Source organism: Mytilus californianus, unplaced genomic scaffold (assembly GCF_021869535.1).
Source record: "Mytilus californianus isolate M0D057914Y unplaced genomic scaffold, xbMytCali1.0.p SCAF_14, whole genome shotgun sequence".
In the NCBI taxonomy this organism is placed as follows: domain Eukaryota; kingdom Metazoa; phylum Mollusca; class Bivalvia; order Mytilida; family Mytilidae; genus Mytilus; species Mytilus californianus.
In genome coordinates this window covers 27516180-27539324 of record NW_026262626.1, presented here as the reverse complement: position 1 = coordinate 27539324, position 23145 = coordinate 27516180, and the positions used below count along the sequence as shown (strand labels likewise).

The window sequence follows — 23145 nt, the reverse complement described above, 5'->3', positions numbered from 1 at the left end:
ATTTGGTATTGAAAATAGCCATTCAGGCGGTTAGCTATTTAAAGCTAATTATAGCATTTTTATTCTGGTGTTCAGATCGATTGTAGTGTTTTGACAGAATGTTTTTCTCTTAAAGAATTGATAGGTTTATTCGGAATTGTCTAATATATTTGACTTAGAAACCTGTAGTAATATGCAGTGGATTAAGATCAAGTGCACGTAGTTTATTTTACTAATGTTGTTATACAAAATTTTCTTCTAATATGGGAACTTCGAAGAGTATTCCAATGGTTAGTCAACCACGCGACAAAATTGTTATCGTTACAGGTTCAAATTCAGGTAAGTTCCTTTACGATATTAGTATAGATAACACGTGAAGAAATATACAATTAAAATAGGTCGAAGTATTCAGTCAAATCTTAAAATTATATATCATATGAATATCTTCTTTCATTCAACTTTAATGAAATGCATAATTACATATATATATATATATATATATATACAAGTCTAAATTGAAAACAACGTTCAAACCTATGATTGCGTTGGATAAAAACCGCAATTTTTATACGTGTGCATGCAAAACAAATTTCTTGGTAGAGGGGTCTAATTACAGCACAAACAACATTTTCCAAAAGACCAAAAAGTGAAATTATTTGGCAATCGCCATGACAGTCAGCAGGGTTTAAGAACATCCGTTGTTCGACCTGCTAGTCAAATGCGTTTTGTTAAAATATACTTTTTCACTTTTTGGTCTTTTGGAAAATGTTGTTTGTGCTGTATATATATATATATATATATATATATATAGGGGTGTACAATCAAAATTTAATTGTAATAACGTGAATTAAAGATGTTTCTTTCAAAAGATACGGGGGTCAAAAATAAATAACTACCTGGAAACAAGAGAACTTTAAACACTGAAACGGAACAATGACACCGATGCGAAATCGAATATGAAAAATGTTCAACTTTGGTATATATATCTATCATATTAACGTGTTTACGTCTCTTCATCAGAGATTTAAATTTACTTGTTTACCTACATTATTCAAAAGTTTTGAATTTTAAAGTAACTATTGACATAAATAACTCTATTGAGACCAGGGTCTGAAATATTAAACATGCTATGAAACAATAAACCATTTAATAAGACACTCAATCTCTACATAAGCAACCATATACATTTTCATATAAATCTATCGATAACTGTCATTTTTCTGAACTCCACTATGCACTTCATTTGAACTTGGGTGGATAGTTGTCTCATTGGCAGTCATATCACATCTCCTTATTTTTATATTAATAAATCAATCAAAATTATTCATGCAATACAACGAACCGTTTTTGTTATTAGTTATTGTCTCGCATATATATGTTTTTACATACGTAGCGATTATCGATGAAGATTGTATTTTATATATATATGTCTTCTTTGGTGGTAACTCGAATAATTCTGCGCCCTCTAGCGGCCTATAGCCTATCGTTAATGTAGCAATCGGAGATTAGACGGAGATCGGCGGAATATAACGACTGACATTATTCGGGTTACTTTGGTGGGAAAGAATATGGTTAAGGGAGACAACTCGGTAAATCAGTAGTGTGACGCACAATGAAAATAATCTGTTAAGAATATGTTTTTAAAATGGCACTAACGTACCATTGGGTTAAAAAGTAGGTACAGCAAAACCCTCGGGAAATAAGAATTTTTTTATGGTGAACAAATTCTCATATATCCATCAGGCACGGGAAATAAATGTATAATGTCCCTTATCGATGTTTGACAGAGCTAACATTTCTAATTTGTAGTTTATACTGATTTAGAAGTCAATTTAATATTTGACATTCGTAACTTAAAAGTTTATATTTATTACACTAATCATACTAAGTGGTAAATTTAAATGTTTAGGTTACGTGTTTTTGCAAAATCTTCTTTTAAGAATTGACAAGAAGTGTGATAATAAATCATCTGTTTGGAAAATGAATTAAATCCTATTTTAAGTGATTATCTATATAACAGTCGCCGAAGGTGAGTGGTTCACACTGGTTTCCCACACCAATAAAAACTGACGAACACGTTATGCCAAGAGTCCTGAAAGTGGCTTTAAAATCAAACATTCAATATATAACAGTACTATTAGCATTCTATATATATATAAATAAGATGTGGTATGAGTGCCAATGAAACAACAATCCATCCAAGTCACAATGTGTAAAAAGTAAACAATTATAGGTCAAAGTACAACCTTCAGCACGGAGTTTATTATCTTAAGAAACAATAATCAAAACAATATCAATTATTAGATTGTGTACTGAAGTTTGGGTCTTGAGTTAAAGCCTGCATCGTACAATGACACAACCTGTTCGATTGAACTCTATTGCTGCATTAATTAAGATAACATCGCTAAATGTATTGGGTTTGTATCCTGGCAACAGGTGTATTTATTGTGGAATTTATAGACAATTGACTTAGATTGAAAACAGTATTACGGATCTCATCATAGGTCAGCTGCTGTACATTGAAACAGGTTGGAGTTTCAGTGTTGTCAGGCGTTAGCAGAACTAAGCATAATTTACTTACTGGCAGATAAAGTCAGAAAACCCCTTGTCACGATTGTCTACCTTCATACGTCGACATTAGGTGTTGAGTTGACCTTGTTGTAAGTCATAAGTCGAAAACAAACTGACAATGCCGTAGCCAAAAAAACAAAAAATGAACGAAAGGCAAACAACAGTATGCAAAACACAACATAGAAAACTAAAGACTAAGCAACACGAACCCCACCAAAAACCGGAGTGATCTCAGGTGCTGCGGAAGGGTAAGCAGATCCGGTTCTACATGAAGAAATGAAACGAAATCATCGTTCTTTTGAAATTATTGTTTTGTTTGGTAGGTAAGACAAGACAATAACTTCATTAAGCATGATATTGTTGTTAAGTGTTCACACAACTCTAACACACATATTTCCTCTATTGTCATTGAAATTTTAGACTTAAGGTTTTGTTTGTTTTATCTTGATATCGAAAGATTTCAGGGTGATGACAGTATAATTTTTTTCCCACAAAAATATGCCACAAAACATCCATAGTGGTGAGGAATATATCATTTGCAAGAAATCTTTTGAACTTTCTGTGTAATCTTGTATTGGTTTTTTTATTACTATTATTCATTTAGATAGACTTAGATAGCACACAATTTTATTTAGGGGCTAGCTGAGGACCACCTCCGGATGCGGGATTTTCTCGCTGCATTGAAGACCCATTGGTGGCCTTCGGCTGTTGTCTGCTCTTTGGTCGGGTTGTTGTCTCTTTGACATATTCCCCATTTCCATTCTCAATTTTATTCTTCCTTAATTCTTCGAATTTAGCTTCGCTTTATCATCGCCCGTCGAACATAAAAATATAGAAACGCAAAACATCTAAAAACAAAAATTTCTTTTGTTATTGCCTTCTCCTACAAAGAGTTGACATCTAAACGCCATTTTAAAGTTTCTGCAAACCTTATTATCCTAGATTGTTGTAAAATTTAAATTGTACTTAAAATTATACTTTCTAATTTTTACGCTAGTTTACTCTAGACGGTATGCATATTTGATATCAATTTTAGACAAAAGACTTCCATGTTTACAGTATGTTTAAAGCGAGTAACGTTGAAAGGCCATTGTTTAATCGATGAAATAGGAATTTCCAAAGAGTTGTTACAAAGATTATTCATGATAATTATTACTTCAAAATCGGATAAAATAAATATTGAAGAGATCGAAAATGTCTTTTATACTTATATTGAAAAGGTACATTGCAAAAACACGTCATACGAATAAATCTATCTTCCTTTTATATTATATTCTAATATGACGATTTCTTTAGCGTAGTAAACACTAGAAGATGCCCGCGAAATCGCGGTACAATTGGGCAAGTGTTGAAACAAAGAGTGTGGACTTAGTAATAAGGTAGACACAGTAAGGATTTGGACACGGTTAATGCAGTTAATTCTATTTCTTTAAAGAGATGAAAATGAAGAACATAATGCAAAGACCCCATTCCTCTCGGTTGGAAAATAAAAATATTAAATACCCTAAGAAAAGTGTGGCAAAGTGTGATTTTCAGTAGTTTTTTACCCTTTTAACTCATAAAAATCCGTTGACATTACCGAAAGGGATCAACTGATCATGCGCGAAAGCGTATAAGGGAGCTACCATTTGATTTTTAGGGGGGGGGGGGGGGGGGCTAGGATGAAATTTGAAAAAAATAGGCAGGACAGGAGTTTTGAGTAAAAAAAAGGCAGGATGGGATTATTTGCAAAAAAAAAAGGCAGGATGACAATGTATGTAAAAAAAAAGTCAGGATGAACTTTAAAAAAAAAAGCAGGACCGAATAGAGTGAAAAATAAAAAGGCAGGACCGAATAGAGGGGAAAATAAAAAGGCAGGACCGAATAGAGGGAAAAATAAATAGGCAGGACAATATTTTTGTTTGAACGACAAATTTAAGAAGTACAAAACACTACATTTATACGTCATATCACAAATTTTTCCGACTTTGTATGGTTTCAGAGGAGTTGCGGCTCAATGAAATCGGTCTCTTCTTTTAGTACAAATGTAGTATAGATATTCAAGTTTTAATTGCAATAACAATCTTGGTACGCGTGAGTTGCGTCCCAGTTGAAAATTGATACATCTGTTGTATTTGAACGACACGGGAAAATCAAATGAGCATCGGTGTGGATGTTGCTCGCTAGTTTCAATAATACTTCTAAAAAGTAAATCTTTGTGTGTTTGTACATTTTTTATTGTGAAACGGTTAGTTTTCGCTTTATCAAATTAAAATGACTGCCTTTCGAAAGTGTCTTATCGGGCCCCTATCAAAATGTCTTATAGAGCAGCTTCGAAAGTGTCTTATAGGTCCGCTACGAAAGTGTCTTACAGGGCCGCCTCGAAAGTGTCTTATACGTATAGCCGCCACGAAAGTGTCTTAGGGTCTCTTCAAACGTGTCGTATAGGGTCGCTACGAATGTATAGGACCGCTTCGAAAGAAAAAGGTTCTGAATTTTCCTATTAGAAACGAAATATTTTTTTCATTATATGCCAACCCATGTTAAAATGTATAGCCTGACATGAAAAAATTATTTATTAATTTTATCATGTGCACAAGTATGTTTTAAAAACTTTTTAATGCTTTATACAATAATTCTTCTTTTTTCATTTAGTTAAATAGGAAAATAAATTATCTTGTCATTTGTGACGTTTCAATTGACAGACCAGTTTCATTACAATTTATAGATTCAATAGATTCAGATTCAATAGTTTATTAAAGTCTCACCACTTTCAACAAACATTTATAACAAGATACTTATATATACAGCAATCATATATAAAACATGTAAAATATTTGAAGGTGCCATTCTTTAAAGAACTATGAAAGACTATAAGGGAACGACCATTTAACTTCAAAAGGGGAGGGGGGGGGGGGGGGGGGTATGGTTTTTCCTAAAAAAATATTCTGATCCCCAATTTGATGAAAAAAATATTCTGGTCAAGCAGATGACAAAAAAAAAATATTCTGAATCCAGATTTTCCCCATACCTTATAGTGTTCAATTTTGAAAAAAAAAATAATTTGATTGATAGCATCGAAAATTTTCTGACTCAAAAAAAAACCATACCCCCCCCCCCCCCCCCTTGAAGTTAAATGGTTGCTCCCTAAATATATATATAAAAATATGTGGAATTATTGCCAGTGAGACAACTATCCACCAGAGTTCATATTAAGTGGTCATAGATGTAAGCAATTATAGGCAACCGTAGAACATGCCGAATCAGCTTTCACTGTTATAGCAACTCAACAATGAGAATGTATATCAATCAATAAACATATAAAACATGATTGCCATTAAGGATGTAAAATACTGTTTCTTCTTGTTAAACTGGTATGGCATGTTTTTGCAACAATATTTCAAACATTGGTATTACAAAATAAATATATAAATTTTTTTTCACTAAACAAGCTTAAAACTGATAATTTTAACACAATATATCAATAAACATGGCATGCCTTAGATCTTCATATGTCTTAGAGTCTTATACGTTAAAACCATTCAAGGAGGATCGAATGGATTGTGTTAATCTTTATTTCTAATATTGACTTCAAAATACCAATCACAGATTTTAACTTTGGGGCTAGCAACTAAATCATTGTCCGACACTTGAGCTAACAATGTTAATGACGTCACACCTTTTAAATATTTTTCTGAACTTAACAGATTAATTTATTCAACAGAAATTGATTTATAGTATATTTTTAAGATGGCTATCAAATATGCCGTACATGATCATTAATAAATTAGATCAGCTATCAAAGATAACCGTAACTAATTTAAAAAAATCATAACTCCATAACATGTATTGAAAAAAAAAAACAAAAAAGAAAAAAAAAACTTATTTTTAATATTGTAACTAAATTTTTTTGCAAGGAATTCAAATCAAGATAAATATACTAATTATCAGTAAAATCAATCAAATGACAAAGAGCGTATGTTTATTTCGAAAAACTCAAGAAAGGTCAATTAAATGTTATAAGAAGCTCTGTAAGTATGTCTGCAACGGTCTCTCTAAGAGGGCTAACTTTAAGAGGATCGCCCCTAAGTAGTTTAATATGGAATTTCAACGATAGTATTTTATATCAAACTAATGATTTAATGCTCCTCAACCCACAGAATCAAAGACAGTAGGCTACTAGTATTAGTCTCAGAAAGTTTGTCTTGTGTGAAATGTTGAGGAAGCACACGGTTGATTCAATGTTTGGTTGTCTGTTCTTTTAACTTTTTTTATTCGAGCGTCACTGATGAGTCATTTGTATAGACGAAACGCGCGTCTGGCGGACAAAATTATAAGCTTGGTATCTTGGATTAGTATTTTTACCTGTCACTTTCGAATTTGACACACTTTGTCAAATCGATTTTATAAAAGTGAATGGTATCAATTTGCATATCGGATTGCAAGGACAGCACCTATTCTGTTAAATAAAAACGTTGACATGAGAAACAGCTGTTTGAGTTTCGGAATATGCCGAATCAGCTTTCATTGTATTCTTATTCTTTCTATGTATTCCTCGTAAAAAAGAGGCGGACGATACCAAGGGGACATTCGGAAGCAGAAAACGCCATGGCTAACAATGAAAAACGACGAAAAGACGAACATATCCACAAAACACTACAGTATGGCTATAGAAACTAAAGATTTAGCGACATAAACCCCACCAAAAGCATGTTGCAGATACGTTTTATGTATTCAATGGCCAGGGGGCTTCTTTTATATTGAGTTTTATATATATATATATATATATGCACGATTGAATTACGTCTTCCTATTATTAAATCAAATTTAAAATTAAATGAAAGTTATATCCATCCAAATATGTAGTTTATACAAATAAAATGGTAGTTAACCTTTACATCAATGTAGACATTTAAAATCTTTCAATTATTCATCCCACTTTTGAACCTGTAATAGTATAAATATTAAAATGTTTTAACTACTGATTGTTGACGACGGATCACAGAGGGGTCATTAAAAATCACACCAGTTATGAAATTTAAACTTGATTCAACTTATTAAAGGTGGTACATACACACTAGGATAATTTTTTCTGGTAAAAAATCTTGTGCAGAATTTTTTTTCATTCTCAAAAAGTTCCGAAAGGAAATTCTTTTTCATTCTTGAAAAAGTTCCAAAAAGAAATTCTTGATAATTCTAAAAAAAAGTTTCGTTTTCTTGTGAATGTTCAGTATAAGACTTATCAACTGTAATGTAAATGTATTGGGAATCCTGTTAGAACTGGATTAAAAAATCATTAGAGTCCTGATTGGCATGGTTCTAGGGTTTTATACAATCCATTAAGATGAGAAGTTTCAATGACTATAAAATATTTAATTATCCCTTATAAACGTCATAAATGCTAAATTCATAACATTTGTTATCTTTGCCTTCTGGATTTTAAATACCACGTGATGGTAATTAAATATCTGGTAGAAAATAAATATTATATTAACATTAAAAATACACGCGAACACGACTCTGTCCTATTTTTCTGAAATATTTCTCTATGTCTTATAAGAATAAAACAAGACATAAAAATCCATTTGTAACTAAAAAAAATTTACAGATTGTTCTTATGATGTGCTGTTACATGTACACTACTGTCCTAGGCTAGTGGGGATGGGGGTTGAAGGCTCACAGACATGTTTAAATCCGCCACATTCTTTATGTCAGGAGCCTGTTATTCAATGGTTGTCGTTGTTGAATGCCTATCATAATAGTTTTTGTATATTGTACTGTTATACAGTCAGGATTCTACTTCGTCAAAATTATCTCCCCATTACGCCAGTTCATTTTTACAATCGTAAAAATGGAAGCCATTGTAGGGATGACGCGCTGCCAATTTAGCTCTTGAAAACCGATAAATTTATCCGCATAGCACCATTACGATCCTTATATGCCAGTTGTATTTTAAAAGACAAATGTATCTACTAGCTAACGAACATCAGTTAGTGTCTGCATTCAGTCTACTTATAACTATTGTCTGATCGGTTGTCAGGTGGAATTTTCGAAAATTCATAAACATTTAAAAAAATTCTAATTCAATATTTCGTGGAAGGGCAGACTAAAAATTTTCAGTGGTTGAAGACTATAAACCCTAGATATCACACACAAAAAATGAAGTTTTTTCGAAGATATGCATTTTTAAGATCCAACTTAAAAGTCTGTCGTCAAGTACTTTTAGTAAAAATTTGCTATTCGAACACACCTACTCTGCTATTATGATTCATTAGAAAGGTATTTCACTTGACCTATATATTTCATTTTTTTAGTACTGTGAATTTTCGATGTTATAAAGTCAACCTGTAGCCTTGATATATAAAAATGATAGAATCTGAAGCGAGATGATGTATCAAATACTTTTGCTTTTTACGTTTTCAAGACAAAATATTCAACTCAAACACGCCCTAACATAAAAAGGTGCACTCGATTTTCTCTTTTCGATGCAATTGTTGCCCATTTTTTGGAATTTTTTCTTGAGTCACATAATGGAAGGGCAGAAACGAAAATTAAGGAACAAATAGATTGATATGTTTTCCGTCCGTGGTAAAATTTTTTGAAAAATCGGAGGTTATGCATTTTTTAGATCCAACTTAATAGACACCCATGTCGTCGACTTGATATCTAATTGTTCTGCTTAATTATGTAATAGATAAATTGAAAACTTATGCAAATTGTGTTTTTATGATAAAATATTTCGTAATTTAGCAAAAAACTGTCATTTTATTTGTTTCTATTAACTTTTAAAATTTGTGTTACTACAGTAAACATTACAGTAAGCATTTATCGCCTTCTCTAACAAAGAGCTTCGATTCTTTTGTTCTATTTCAACTGGGTTTCCGCCTGTATAAATTAGGCTGTTATATTTCTCGTTTGAATTGTTTCACATTACACATATCGGGGCCTTTTAAAACTGACTATTCGGTATGGGGTTTCTCGTTGTTGAAGGCCGTAAGGTGGCCTATATTTGCTTATATACAAGTTATTTGAACTCTAATGGATAGATATCTCTTTGGCAATCATACCACTTAATTTTTATATAAGTAAACAATAATGATTTTTTTAATAAGAGAGTAAATGTACGTACATAAGTTCATATGAATAAAAATTTCAAATTTTAACTAAAATCATATGATTAATTGATTGCATTTTGCTTAACGTCAAGCGGCAAATATTTCACGCACCATCGAAATATATATATTGTACATTGTAGCAGTAAAACATAGGATTAATTTTATAACTTGTGTAATGACAAAAAGTTTGTATCTTCATTTAGAAATGAAAAACTTTGTCAGTTAGTTGCCGCTAAAACCTGCTTTAATACTTTATGTCGAAGAATACATTTCTTATTGATATATATCTGATGATATAATTTGAATCTTAAATATATCTAGTAAAAAAATAAGGAGACGTGGTATGATTGCCAATGAGACAGCTATCCACCAAAGTTCAAATGAAGTGGATGTAAGCAATTATAGGCAACCGTACGACCTTCAGCAATGAGAAAAACCCATACCGTATGGTAGTATGTACTGTTTTAAAAGATGACGTAAAGTATTGTATATAATAACTATTTAGGTGGTAATAACATATGTACATTCCTATACACAAAGAAAACCATTACACAAACAAGAATATTATCAAAAGCAATATTGATAATTGGTCTATATTCTTTGATAAAAAAAAAGTAATCTGCTTGCATTATTCATTGGTCTAGTTTAACAATGTTATAATAATTACCAGACTTTATCTTTACTTAACCATTATTAAAAGAATACTCATGACATTTTTATGTGATTGATCGCCTTAACTACAAAAAAATGTTTCCTTATAGGTTGTGCTTATGTTGTAATACGCACAAATCACTTCCTTCTCAACTGGAATTGAGTAAAAAGTGAGCTTCATTTCTCCTTTGATGAGGATGTGTGCATGGGAATTATCGAATAAGGCATAATGGTAGAAAAACGAATAGAGAAAAACGGACTCAAAGTAACAAAACAGAGAATAATGGGGAACTAAAATATAATGAATAGAGGGATTGTGAGCATAGCCAAAAAGTAAAGAATAGACAAAAATAGCTTTACCATTTTTAAAGAATACAGAAATGAAGACCCCCCCCCTCCCCTTTCCAGACCCTCATGTATCGATATGCTTTCTCTGTGTCAACTTTACGTATAACACTATTGATATCCATTCGGTTTTTATTGATCCTTCGTTGTTTTATAAGGATTTTCCTGCTGGTATGCATTTCATGTTGATAACATACATACCTGAAACGAATTCATTATAGATTAAGGTAATTGTAAATTCTTGTTAAATCAATTATCCGTTTGCTAATTTTCTTGAAGTTCAGCAACGTTCTATGTCATTTTTCCAGTACATATCAGTCTAAGCTTATTTAAAAATCTGTGATAAGAATAATCGCCAAAACACTATCCAAATAATGATAGATTGATCGTTGGTGTTATACGCAACTTTCTGTTCACTTGGCTATATCATGGCGACCAGTTTGTATTTGTGGAGGAAGCTGGAAATCCCGGACCACCCGGACACCGAGGGCCCCTATACAAAATGAGTAAAATTATTATTTAATGCGTGGATTTGGAATATGATGTTGAACAGCAAACATACGTTACTCTTCAAGTCTGGTGAACTTTCGAATTGGTCTAAGCGATAGTTTTTAGTGTGACCTACTGTTTTGCAAGTGTGTCTTTCTTTTCATCCACACTGTAGTGTTGGTTCCTTCTCCTTTACATATATTGTGTACAAGTATTGTATATAAGCAAGTTGTAACTCAATATTTGATACACTAATTGGTTCGTACACAATTCAAATCGCATTGTCATTTTTATTGTAGGTGTTGGATATGAAACTGCCAAATTTATAGCAATGATGGGAGCCCATGTTGTTTTAGCATGTAGATCAGAAGAAAAGGCTAGAGATGTGAGTGCATATTACTCTTGTTTACAATCGTTATCATTTTGTCAAAATATTTAGGAGATAACATATTATACTTGAAGATTTGCAGGCATCAGTTGGCGATTTGATTGTCGCAAATTGAGCTTACTGGCGGAATAAAGAAAATAACTATTTTAAGCATTTTGCTCAAGATACTGTCTTTGGTTATAAAAAAAGTTCTGTCCGAATCTCATAAATAAGGATTTGATAAAGTAATTGATGACTGAAAAACTTTAATCTTGGACTGTAACTAAATGTTGATGCAGACGACGACATAATCTAGGATCGCTAAGTGTATTTCTCGTTTTTCGCGACATAAATGAAGACCTGTTCACATGTGTTATTGCTATTATTATTTTTTTCTTTTTTGTATTGACCACATGGGCAGACTTTCTTATCTTTTTTTTAACAAAGTCGATTCGGTATATCCTAACGTACTTTAAATACCTCTTGTTTATTCCCATTTTTAGCTGAAAAAGGAAGTAAAAACGTTTTCCATCAAAAATAGAAACTTTGTTAATTGCGTAATTTCATTGAAAATGTTGAGTTGCTACTTAAAGTAAAATATTTCACAATGAAGACCGTAAAATTATTACCAGTCTACGTCATTTTAAAGTTATTTTTCCAGGAGAGCAAGATTCCGAATTATTTATCCATCACTGCGTAGACGAATGATGCGTATACTAACAGCAGTATGTTTTAGGAGCACATTTAAAACTCGTAAATGTTCAGTCAAATTGATTCGAAAATTCAATTAAGATGAAAGGTCGTCGGTCATACCACAGCGGGTAATAAAACACAAAGCATTATTCCATATTTGATGTTAATATCAACCTACAGTCTTTGGAGATAATATCTAATTGCAATGGTTACGAACCTGACGCAATATCAGATCTCAAAATTATTTGTTTAGTTTGCTATTTAAAAATAATGTCATGATAATTTCACACGTCTAGTACTATTCGTAATCTTTTTTATTTATTAAAAGATTGAATAGATTTAGATTTATTTAAAAGGAACACGCAAGCAGAAGATTAATAAATCTATGTAACGTTCGGAATTGGCTTCCATAGCTAAATATTAAAACAATGTAGTTCATAATTTGTCTTTGTACCAGCTTGTACAGTCCGCTGTTGGTAAACAAAATAGCCTGGTTTAAGAAGTTTTAGTATGATTTTTATAAAAAAAGGTCACTATTTGTTAGATACAGATAAACAAAACAGATCACATGAACATATTACAGATGCTAACATTTAAGCAAAGGACATATTGTTTGTAGTTTTGTGCATGCTTTTCTTATAATTCTATTTAGTACTTGCATTAAATGATTTATTGCAGGTTCGCACGTTCCAAATAGATTGTGCTATTATTTTATCAATTTACTCTGATAGTTGTTTAATAACTCCTATCATTTTAAGCACCATTCAAATGAAAGAAGTGCTGAAATCTCAGGCGTAATTATTATTTTTTTTTTTTTTTGCAATCTTGCGTTAAAATATATTTTGTAAAACTGCTTTGTAAAAAGTATATTGAGTGAAGTAATGAGTAAAATTTTGAGGAATATTTGTTTTCACTGTAGGACTAAAAATTATCACGAAAGTTACGGGGCAGACTATTTTGGTAAACCCACACCCTCTCACCATTTGACACAGAATCTATAACTTAAGATTTAAGTTAAATCCACCCACAACACGTATGATTATTTAAAAAAAAATAAAGAGTTGGGGTATGATTGTTATTGACACATGTTACCGTTAGGTCTTCAATGATAAGCAACCCGTATCATATTGTATGTATAAAAAAAAAGGCGATGTGCATATTTCAAGCCGGAAATGTCAATGGTTATTGCTGATTTTATGTATGGACAGTCTTGTATCTTTTTTATCAGATATATGGGTATACTAGGAACAGCAAAATTATTTATTTTGTAAAAATTATTTCCGTACTCCAAAGCTCCGTGTTGAAGGCCGTACTTTGACCTATAATGGTTTACTTTTACAAATTGTGACTTGGATGGAGAGTTGTCTCATTGGCACTCATACCACATCTTATCTATATAGTTAATGTTACACAGGCATAATAGACGACACTCTGGTTAATTCAGAGTTTGTCGTTTTATTTTGGCCTGTCTATAGTGAGAGACCGTATGATGACCTCTAGATATAAAATTTGATTAACTTGTGTCGTTTTGTTGCTGTCTCATTGACCTCAAGTCTTATCTTCTTATATTTATATATTAGGAAAACATTTTGTACAAATTAATGTAACAACCCACACCTTTTTGGCCGGAAGGATGAAGGTTCAGCATGCCATTTAAATATTTGAATGTTGCGCGTAACATGCAAAAAATGATAAAAAGAAAAAGAAAACAGTCACGCTCAACTCTGTTCGGATAGAAAACACAAGAAAGAACGTTCATAAACTGCAAACACTTAGAACTACAAAAGGTGGTAACAACTCCAATTAAAACCGGAAGTGATATCAGGTTTTCGGAAGGATAACCATATCCTGTTTCATCACAGTTTTTTGTGACACCCGTCGTATTTCGCGGTAGTGGAAAAGTTTTACTGTAAGTGTTATATTCTCGCAGATGTTTTTTTAGCGACTTCTATGACCATACCTTTACTTATCTTTCTTAGATTAAATTTATGCGAAGGAGTATTTTTCCGATTTGATCTTTATCGCGAAATCCCTGCTTAAAGTATGCAAGTGAGTTTATACGTATGATTTGACTTTATTGAAAAAATTACTTTTCCTTCAGGCAATGAGAAGAATGAATGACGAATTTCAAACAGAAAAACAATTACGGATAGACAATGTAATAACCGATGATGAGTTAGATATAGAATTTATGAAACTAGATTTAGCATCTCTGAAGTCAACCAAAGCATTTATAGACAATTTCAAAGCAAAACATAAAAAGTTGAATTTGCTGATATGTAATGCCGGAATTTATTCTCCACATCAAGGTACGTATTGATATGAGATGTAAGAACCTTCGTGGCATGATGCTTCCTATTTATAAACAGCAACATAAGGATCGTGTGTTCATAGGTCGATCAATGAGGAAGCTACGTTAAAAAAGAGAGAACAATGTTATTCATGTAAAACTTGCATTTGCTTGTCTACGTTTAAAAAAACAGAGCAATCAATCATATAGTAACATCTCAAACTACAGGTGAGAGACAGCTGTCTTATTCCGGACATCGCAACTTTAAAATTATATAGTTTAACTAACGAATTGGCTGATCGTAATGTGTTTCAGTGAAAACAAGTTTACTTGAGACATATTTACTCCCTATATACCAACTTATTATAGTGCCAACATTGGTTAATTACAAAAATGAAAATGAGCCTTTAGCTATTCTAGATTTACCTTCATCTGGAACTTTCAAAGCCGAGCATTTGAAAGCCAAGGATTTATAAGAACCGAAACAGGTGAAGGGCTTTATGTTATGATGCCGCGTCTTCAACCTTACTCCTGGAGAGGAGTTTAAAATTGTTCGACAATTGAGGAGTTTGTAGCAGGAGACGTTTACTCTGTCTACGCACACACGTCCTTTATCACTTTTGAAAGTTGTGCAAATCCCTATGTTTCTACTTGTAATCTGGTCTATCTGTACTGATCTCATAAATAAAATCATTATTGCTTGTACATTCGTTTTAATGAACTATAATTTCGAATATCTTTGTTTTCAGTCACAACAGAAGATAATTTAGATTTGACTTATCAGGTAATTAATGTTTTCCAAATTTTATTTCAGTTAATTTATCAAAAAACAAACATTCATGGATAGTAATTTCGGAAAGATTTTTTACATATGGTTACGTAGAACAACAAAAATACCATTTCCATTACTTCAAGGTCGTTTATTGTGAGACAGTGAGTAAAATAGGGGAAAGATGCCAAGGGCCTATCAAAAACTATAAGAGTAAGACAAATAGACAACGCCATGACCAAGCCACTAATTACAAAAAGACGAATGAAAAATGACGAGCAAGTCTAAAAACACAACACCGGACATTTCAGACTGAGCAAGATAAAACCAGCGTTTGGTGAAATATAAAATTGAGAATGGAAATGGGGAATATGTCAAAGAGACAACAACCCGACCAAAGAAATAGTATGCTCCAGGACAGTAAGCAGTTACTCCCCCACTAATGGTTAAAAGTATGTAACGATTTACATCCATCGCAAATCCAAGGTTGGAATTAAAAGAGACGACAAGTTTAACAATGCGAATGAGACAATCAATTATCATATATGGACAAAACAATAGACAATGGCTGCAATTATACAGCGATAAAACATGATAGCAAAGTGCATTACAGAAAGACATATCAAGCATATGAAAACACAATGCAAACCTCGGATTGAATTAGTGTGTTTCGGAAGGGTTAAATGACTTAGAAACACCTTAAGCCTGAAAAAATACCAGTGTTTCCGCTTACATAATAGGTTCGGTATGTAAGCAAATCATTTCATTTTCAAAATTTCAAAAAGTTTTTGACTGGTGCAATCAAGGAAAACAGTCAGACTTTAGCAATGCTTGTTTAAAAATGACCAAATAATCTTAAGGATAAGAACTAAAGATTATATATATATATATATATATATATTTAACATTTATAATGAATTTTAGTTAACCCTTCCTAATTTTATATATGTTTTATTACGTATTGAATATCTATATTTTATAGGTTAATTATTTATCCCATTTCCTCATTGTTGCGCATCTTCTTCCTATTATGAAAGTCTCTGGAAACGACTGTCGTATTATACTTGTATCTGGTGAGGCTCACAAAAAAGCTAAAGGCTTCGATCCTGACTATGCCGCTGGGAAAATTCCTCATCATTACGATGGTTATAGAATGTTTGCAAAAACAAAATTATATCAAGTAAGTATTCATTAAAAAAATAAAAACAATACTTTTTATCCTGTATTCGACCTTTCTACTATTCTAATACAGGTGTACAGATAACACGAAGCGATATACGTATACTAGACGTATATAGTCTCTTGGTATCCTGCTTCTGTTGCGACCGAACGGTTATGTCAAATTACTGTTTACGTCACAGTTCAATTTGGGGTCCTCATTGCGGTCCGCGTTTAAGTCATGTCGATTTCTTTCAAAAACAAATTCAACGATTGGGATGGAAAAAAATGTACAAAATTAATGGCAGGATAAAGACAATAACTGTTTAGTGTCTTTAAATATCAGCTGTATGTGTACGAGGCTAAGAAACAGGTGTAATGTGCGCCTCAGCGAGCTATTACTCCTGTTTCGAGACGAGTACACATACAGCTGATATTTAAAGACACTAAACAGTTATTGTCTATACATTGACAGTTATGTAGAGTGACCTGATTATTCAAGACAAGAAGTTTCTCCCATGCTTGTATCACACCTCACGAAATCCAAAATTACGCCAGTTAGAAAATATTACCATGCATGACTTTTTTGTACGTTTTTAAGAAAATAATAATAACGAGTAGCCTTGGATAGGTTATAAAATCCATTTTGTCATTTGGTTATTCGTATCGTTGGGTTGCTGTTTCATTGAGGTATAACCCAAATCTCATTTTATACATACGCACATTTTAAAAATTAATTACTCGTAAGTGGTCTAAAAAACAAATATTGGAAATATAAATGTTTAATATTAAATGTATCTTAAACTAGGCACATATGTAAATTAAAATAGTCTTGATCTTCCTTTGAATATCAAGTATGTATGTCTATTCCAACAGGCTACTAGGTGAAAACCTGTTTTTAAGACTTGAAGAGGTCAATATGGACTGATTATTTCACATATGAATCATGTTTTAAACAATTAAAATTGAGATCGGAAACGGGACAGCAATCCGACCAAACAGCAGGAAACACCCCAAGGAACGAGAAAATTCCGCACCTGGAGGCAGGCTTCAGCTGACCCCTTAATAAAAATGTGTACTAGTTCAGAGAAAATGGACGTCACACTAAACTCCGGAACATATAGATGAACCAAAATAAAATAAAAACATACAAGACTAACAAAGGCCAGAGGTTCCCCACTTTGGACAGGCGCAAAAATGCTGCGGGGTTAAACATTTTGTGAGATCTCAACCCTCCCCTTATACCTCTATCCAATGTAGAATAAACAAACACATATTAATACGCACAGTAAAACTTAGTTTAAAGGAAGTCCGAGTCCGATGTTAGAATAGGTAACAGAAGAAACTAAGCAAAATGACAATGATAGCATAAATTAACAAAGGACTACTAGCAGTTACTGACATGGCAGCTCTAGACCTCAATTAAACTGATTGAAAGATTATTTCTTCATCATATGAAAATCAAGCCCGTATCATGCCAACAACTGGTTTTAGAATAAATGTGTTTATTTCCGATGCAAAGACCCTATGAGTGAATCAATATTAATTAAAAAAAAAATGACATCTTTAATGACCTTTTAGTACATGATATACCGAGTTTTAATTTCGTGCACCAAAAGGCGCATTTAAAAAAATAATTCTATAATAGTGGTGTTCGAATAGTGTTCGAAACCAAAGTTAATATTCTAATCCAAAAATCAACAGTTGTAGGACCAAAACTAAACCAAAAATAATACCCAAAACACTAAGTTCTGGTTGAGAATACTTTTGCATTGCGAGAGTAACGTTAGTAGTTCACACAGCTTTCATACTATAGTTTACTGATTTTTTTTAGGGTACCTTTAAACATTAAGCATCTTCTTTCAAATTCAGAGCCGTTGTGGGCAAACGGATGATATAAATATAACGAGATAGAATGATTCAAAATGATAGCAATATGACAAACTCTCACTATTCTCACACATGATATTATACATACATTTATATAATAAGACCAATAATATTAACGGATCCAGAACCTTGGTACGATGGCAATCCACAAATGTTAACAAACATAATGTATGAACCAATATATATCAATGAATATCATAGTTTATGTACAAATGCCAATCAATTATTTTGTCAACACAATTTATCCCGTCGGTGAAATTTTTGGTGTCAAAGTATCGTCTTACGTCTGTTCTGCCACAGAATGAAATAATTCACTTGAACATGTTTGGAAATTTTTGCAAACAAAATAATTATTTAAATAATAATGGTGCATCAAATTGAATTATTATAAAAAAAAAAAAGCAGTACGTTTGGTGGTTAACCTACAGCCTTTTTTATATGTTGTTCAAGTTCAAAAGTATATTGACTATTTGAGTATTTTGCTAATCTCTTCTAGAGCCCTTCTTGTGTTAGAATATTGTCATAAAGTAGACCTCAATATAAAAAACGTTCATTGAACATTTGAACATTCAACATCACAAAGTTTGTTTTTCAATGTCGTTTATATGACCCACACAGCGTCAGGATGGTGACATAAAGTGGACCTATTTACGATTATTTTCAACCAATGGAATTGTGGCAGTTTAAGATTGTTTTAATCAGTACAAAAAACATAAAACACAATGTATGACATCATCTCAACCATTGAACTTTAACTATGACAGTGTTACATGTAGTCATTTTATACAGTTTATTTTTTGTTCAGTTTACTATAGGTCGTGATATTAAATTTTATTATTAAACTTTTCTTCCATTAATTTTTGTTATAGATTATGCAAATGTATTCTATAGACAAAGTGATAGAGAAGACATCAATTGAAATTTGTTGCGTTCATCCGGGTTCTTTAGTAAATACTAAATTCTGGGAAGAGGAAGATAGCTGTGCTTTTTGTTGTCTGAAATGCTGCTATACCTGCTTGTGTAAGTTATACCACGTTTTTTCTTTCCATTAAAAGAATAAATAATCATAGTCACAAATATCTATTCATATACATGCCCAACGTTTCGATGCGTTTCTAGATTAAAATTTGAAATTACCGTGATTAAATGAACAAATCTATCAATGTTTAAAAACACCAGCTTGCGTATGAGGGAAGACGTAATCTGCGTATCGGCTGACGGCTGTTTTCACTAAGGGAACGACCATTTAACTTCCAAAAGGTGGGGGATATGGTTTTTTCCTAAAAAATTATTCTGATCCCAAATTTGATGAAAAAATATATTGTTGTCAAGCAGATGACAAAAAATATTCTGAATCCAGATTTTCCCCATACCTTATAGTGTTAAATTTTGAAAAAAAAATGATTGATAGCGTCGAAAAACTATTAAAAAAAATGGTTGCTCCCTAAAAGAAATAATTTATACTTTGTCGTAGTTGGAAACCTATACAACGTCTGCAACGTGGATACATATGTACAACCAGACAACAGTAAAATGCACAGTCCAATTTGTGTTGCTCCTGTTTGTTGTTTTTACAAAAAGTTCTCAACAAACGGTTTAAATATATGAGAAACATAGGAGATAAGTCAAATTAAAAACTGTGACTGTGTCTGGATGTTAATGCAGAGATATGTGTAGCGCTACCATATGAGTGCTATTAATGTTACCATATTTTTAAACAAAAAATGACAATTTATAAAATACAGTTTTTATATAAGGCAATTGTTTTTATGTCGTATATTACTTCTTAAATTTGAAAAACGTTTTTTATATAAAGTTGAACACTTGACACATTTGTTCTTATTCGTATTGATCTGTTTGGAAACAATTATTTTATTTAAACGTCCTAAAACCTAAGAAAGCCCAAAGAAAAATTAGGATCACGACGAGGAGGAGGATTTGAAAACAGTAACTTGATTGATCGCTTGTTAGTTGCTCACTGTTAGATGAATCGTGAAGGTTGATTTTAAAAATGAGATATGTTTTTAATATTACGTTAATATTTATTGCTCATTTATAAATTATAGGCCAAGTGAAGGCACCTCATGATGGAGCCGCAACCTCTATTTATGCTGCAATTACTCCTGATTTAGAAGGGATAAGTAGAGCATATTATACACAGTCAAAATCAGCTCCAAGATGGCCAAGTTCTGATTCCAGGTTCGTAATATTTTTCAATAAATGTTATTATTTACCTTTAAGAGACTGGAATTAAGACTTTTAGAATAAATGTTTGCGCTAACCGTTTTATAAAATAAATAATTACTGATACTACAAAATTAAATTGAGAAAACAAAATAAACCATAATCAGACTGAATGAAAATTGGTGAAATAATTTCCAAGTAAAATTAAATATACAACATTTAAATCGAATAATGCCAACACACATAAGTTAACGTTATTGCTTCTTTATATTCAACATCAATAAAACAAATTAAAAACTACTTGCTGTTAACCAACAATAACACAATTCATATGTATTTACTTATATATTTTGTGTGGACAAATAGGTAATTATATAAAAAAAACTTATCATTTCACAAACACTCCATAAAAATTTGAAGTAGGGTAAACCAATTTCAAAATTGCGTCTTTGGGCAATCTTTTTATTTTATAAATGTTAATATCAATCAATATAATCTTAGAGATTTGCATTAGCCACCCAGAGGCTGTTATGCTATAAAGTTGCATGAAATTTTATAAACTTTATTGCAAATGAAAATCTGATTTTTAAAAATGGTATAAAAATATAATATTCAAGATACAAATTTTACTGCACCATATACCGTTTGGACAATTTTTGTCTCTTCAATGTCTCGAGGCCAAACTATATGAAAATGCTGTTCCGAGTCTTAATTCGAACAATTAAAAGCTGATAAAACATAAAACACCCAAAAGTAATGACAAAATCAGACAAGGAATCAGAACTGCAAGGATAACACAAAGCTTTTAAATACATTCTGAACTACAGACCATCCGCCGAAGGATGTTCAGAGCATTTAAATACATTCTGAACTACAGGCCGTCCGCAGAAGGATGTTCAAAGCATTTAAATACATTCTGAACTACAGACCGTCCGCAGAAGGATGTTCAAAGCATTTAAATACATTCTGAACTACAGACCGTCCGCAGAAGGATGTTCAAAGCATTTAAATAAATTCTGAACTACAGACCGTCCGCAGAAGGATGTTCAAAGCATTTAAATACATTCTGAACTACAGACCGTCCGCAGAAGGATGTTCAGGGCATTTAAATACATTCTGAACAACATATCATCCGCAGAAGGATGTTCAAAGCAATTAAATACATTCTGAACTAGAGACCGTCCGCAGAAGGATGTTAAGAGCATTTAAATACATTCTGAACTACAGACCGTCCGCAGAAGGATGTTCAGGGCATTTAAATACATTCTGAACAACATATCGTCCGCAGAAGGATGATTGTGACTGTAACATTCATTTATCGACCAGTAACAATGAACCAATGAGCTGTTTCTGCAATTGCTTATTCATTGTTATAAAATAAAAATAAGAAGATGTGGTATGATTTCGAATGAGACCAAATGACGTAGAGTTAACAACTATAGGTCACCGTACGCGTCTTCAACAATGTCCAACACCCATAACGCATAGAAAGCTATAAAAGGCCCCGGAATGACAAATGTAAAACAATTCAATCGAAAAAACTATCGGCCTGATATATGTACAAAAATATTAACGAAAAGCAAGTATGATATACAGCAACAAATGGCAAGCACTGAATTATAGGTTCCTGAATTGGGACAGCCACATAAAAAAATGTGGCGGGGTTAAACGTATTTCGTTTGCGCCAAACCTTCCCTCTAACATGGGATAGTGGTGTAACAGTACAACATAAGAACAAACTATTAGAATCAGTTGAAAAGTGCTTAACTCATCAGATTGATACACAAAAGAAACAAAACTAACAAAAACACAGACCGGATGTGGCAGGGAGTTTATACACCCCCACCACAACAAAAAAGACACAAAGTACAGATCTGAGAGTCCTCGCAGTTACCGACAGTTAGTTCAAAGCCAATATCAACTAATAAAAAAATCATGTATTAAGGAATAAAATATAAATCAGTATACATATCCAACAATAAACATTAGTAAGATGAAGATGATGTTGATTATGTTTAATATATTTTATTTATTTATTTCAGGAGCGAAGATATGCAAACCTATTTGTTTGAATCAACAAAAGAACTTTTAAAATCTTATCTCACATCAGATATTTTGCGAGAACTAGAACTTACGCCAAAAATTACAAAAACAGAACATTAAAATATTAATAAATAGTCATCCTCCTAACTTTAAAGGTTCTTTCATATTAAATAATCCTGACTTTTATTTGAATGCCCTGTGATAACTGCTCAGTGTATTATTCTATCATGATTATTGCCCTTTGTTTCTTTGTACAGTATCGTTAATTAAACGTGACAATAGATTAGCCAAAAACTCCAAAATAAAGCAAACAATATCCACTGTCTGTCGCTTTGTTACAGCAAGACTGGTTTTAAGTCATATTTCTGTTTTTTTCTAACAGTGTAGTAAACTTACCGTTATGACAGGTAGAGAAAAAGATACCATGCACTTGATAGGTACCACTGATGTGGGCTGTCATTCTCCGAGGGAACATTCAGTCCAGTCGACAGTGGGCTGTCAGTCACAGGTAGTATCTTGCGCCCAGTCGACTGGGCTGTCAGTTACCGATAGTATCATCCGCCCAGTCGACAGTGGGCTGTCAGTCACCGATAGTATCATCCGCCCAGTAGACAGTGGGCTG

At 32.4% G+C, this 23145-nt stretch overlaps 1 protein-coding gene across 1 annotated transcript; it reads left to right on the top strand.

The window, feature by feature from the left end:
- Positions 1–47: 47 nt before the first annotated feature.
- On the top strand, positions 48–22848 carry LOC127724718 (WW domain-containing oxidoreductase-like). Its single transcript, XM_052231810.1, has 8 exons — positions 48–318; positions 11429–11514; positions 14291–14498; positions 15229–15263; positions 16231–16428; positions 19166–19316; positions 20363–20495; positions 22523–22848. Exons 1-8 carry the CDS (start codon positions 243–245, stop codon positions 22641–22643), a joined length of 1008 nt encoding a protein of 335 aa, XP_052087770.1. The 5' UTR covers positions 48–242; the 3' UTR covers positions 22644–22848.
- The last annotated feature ends 297 nt before the right edge of the window (positions 22849–23145 follow it).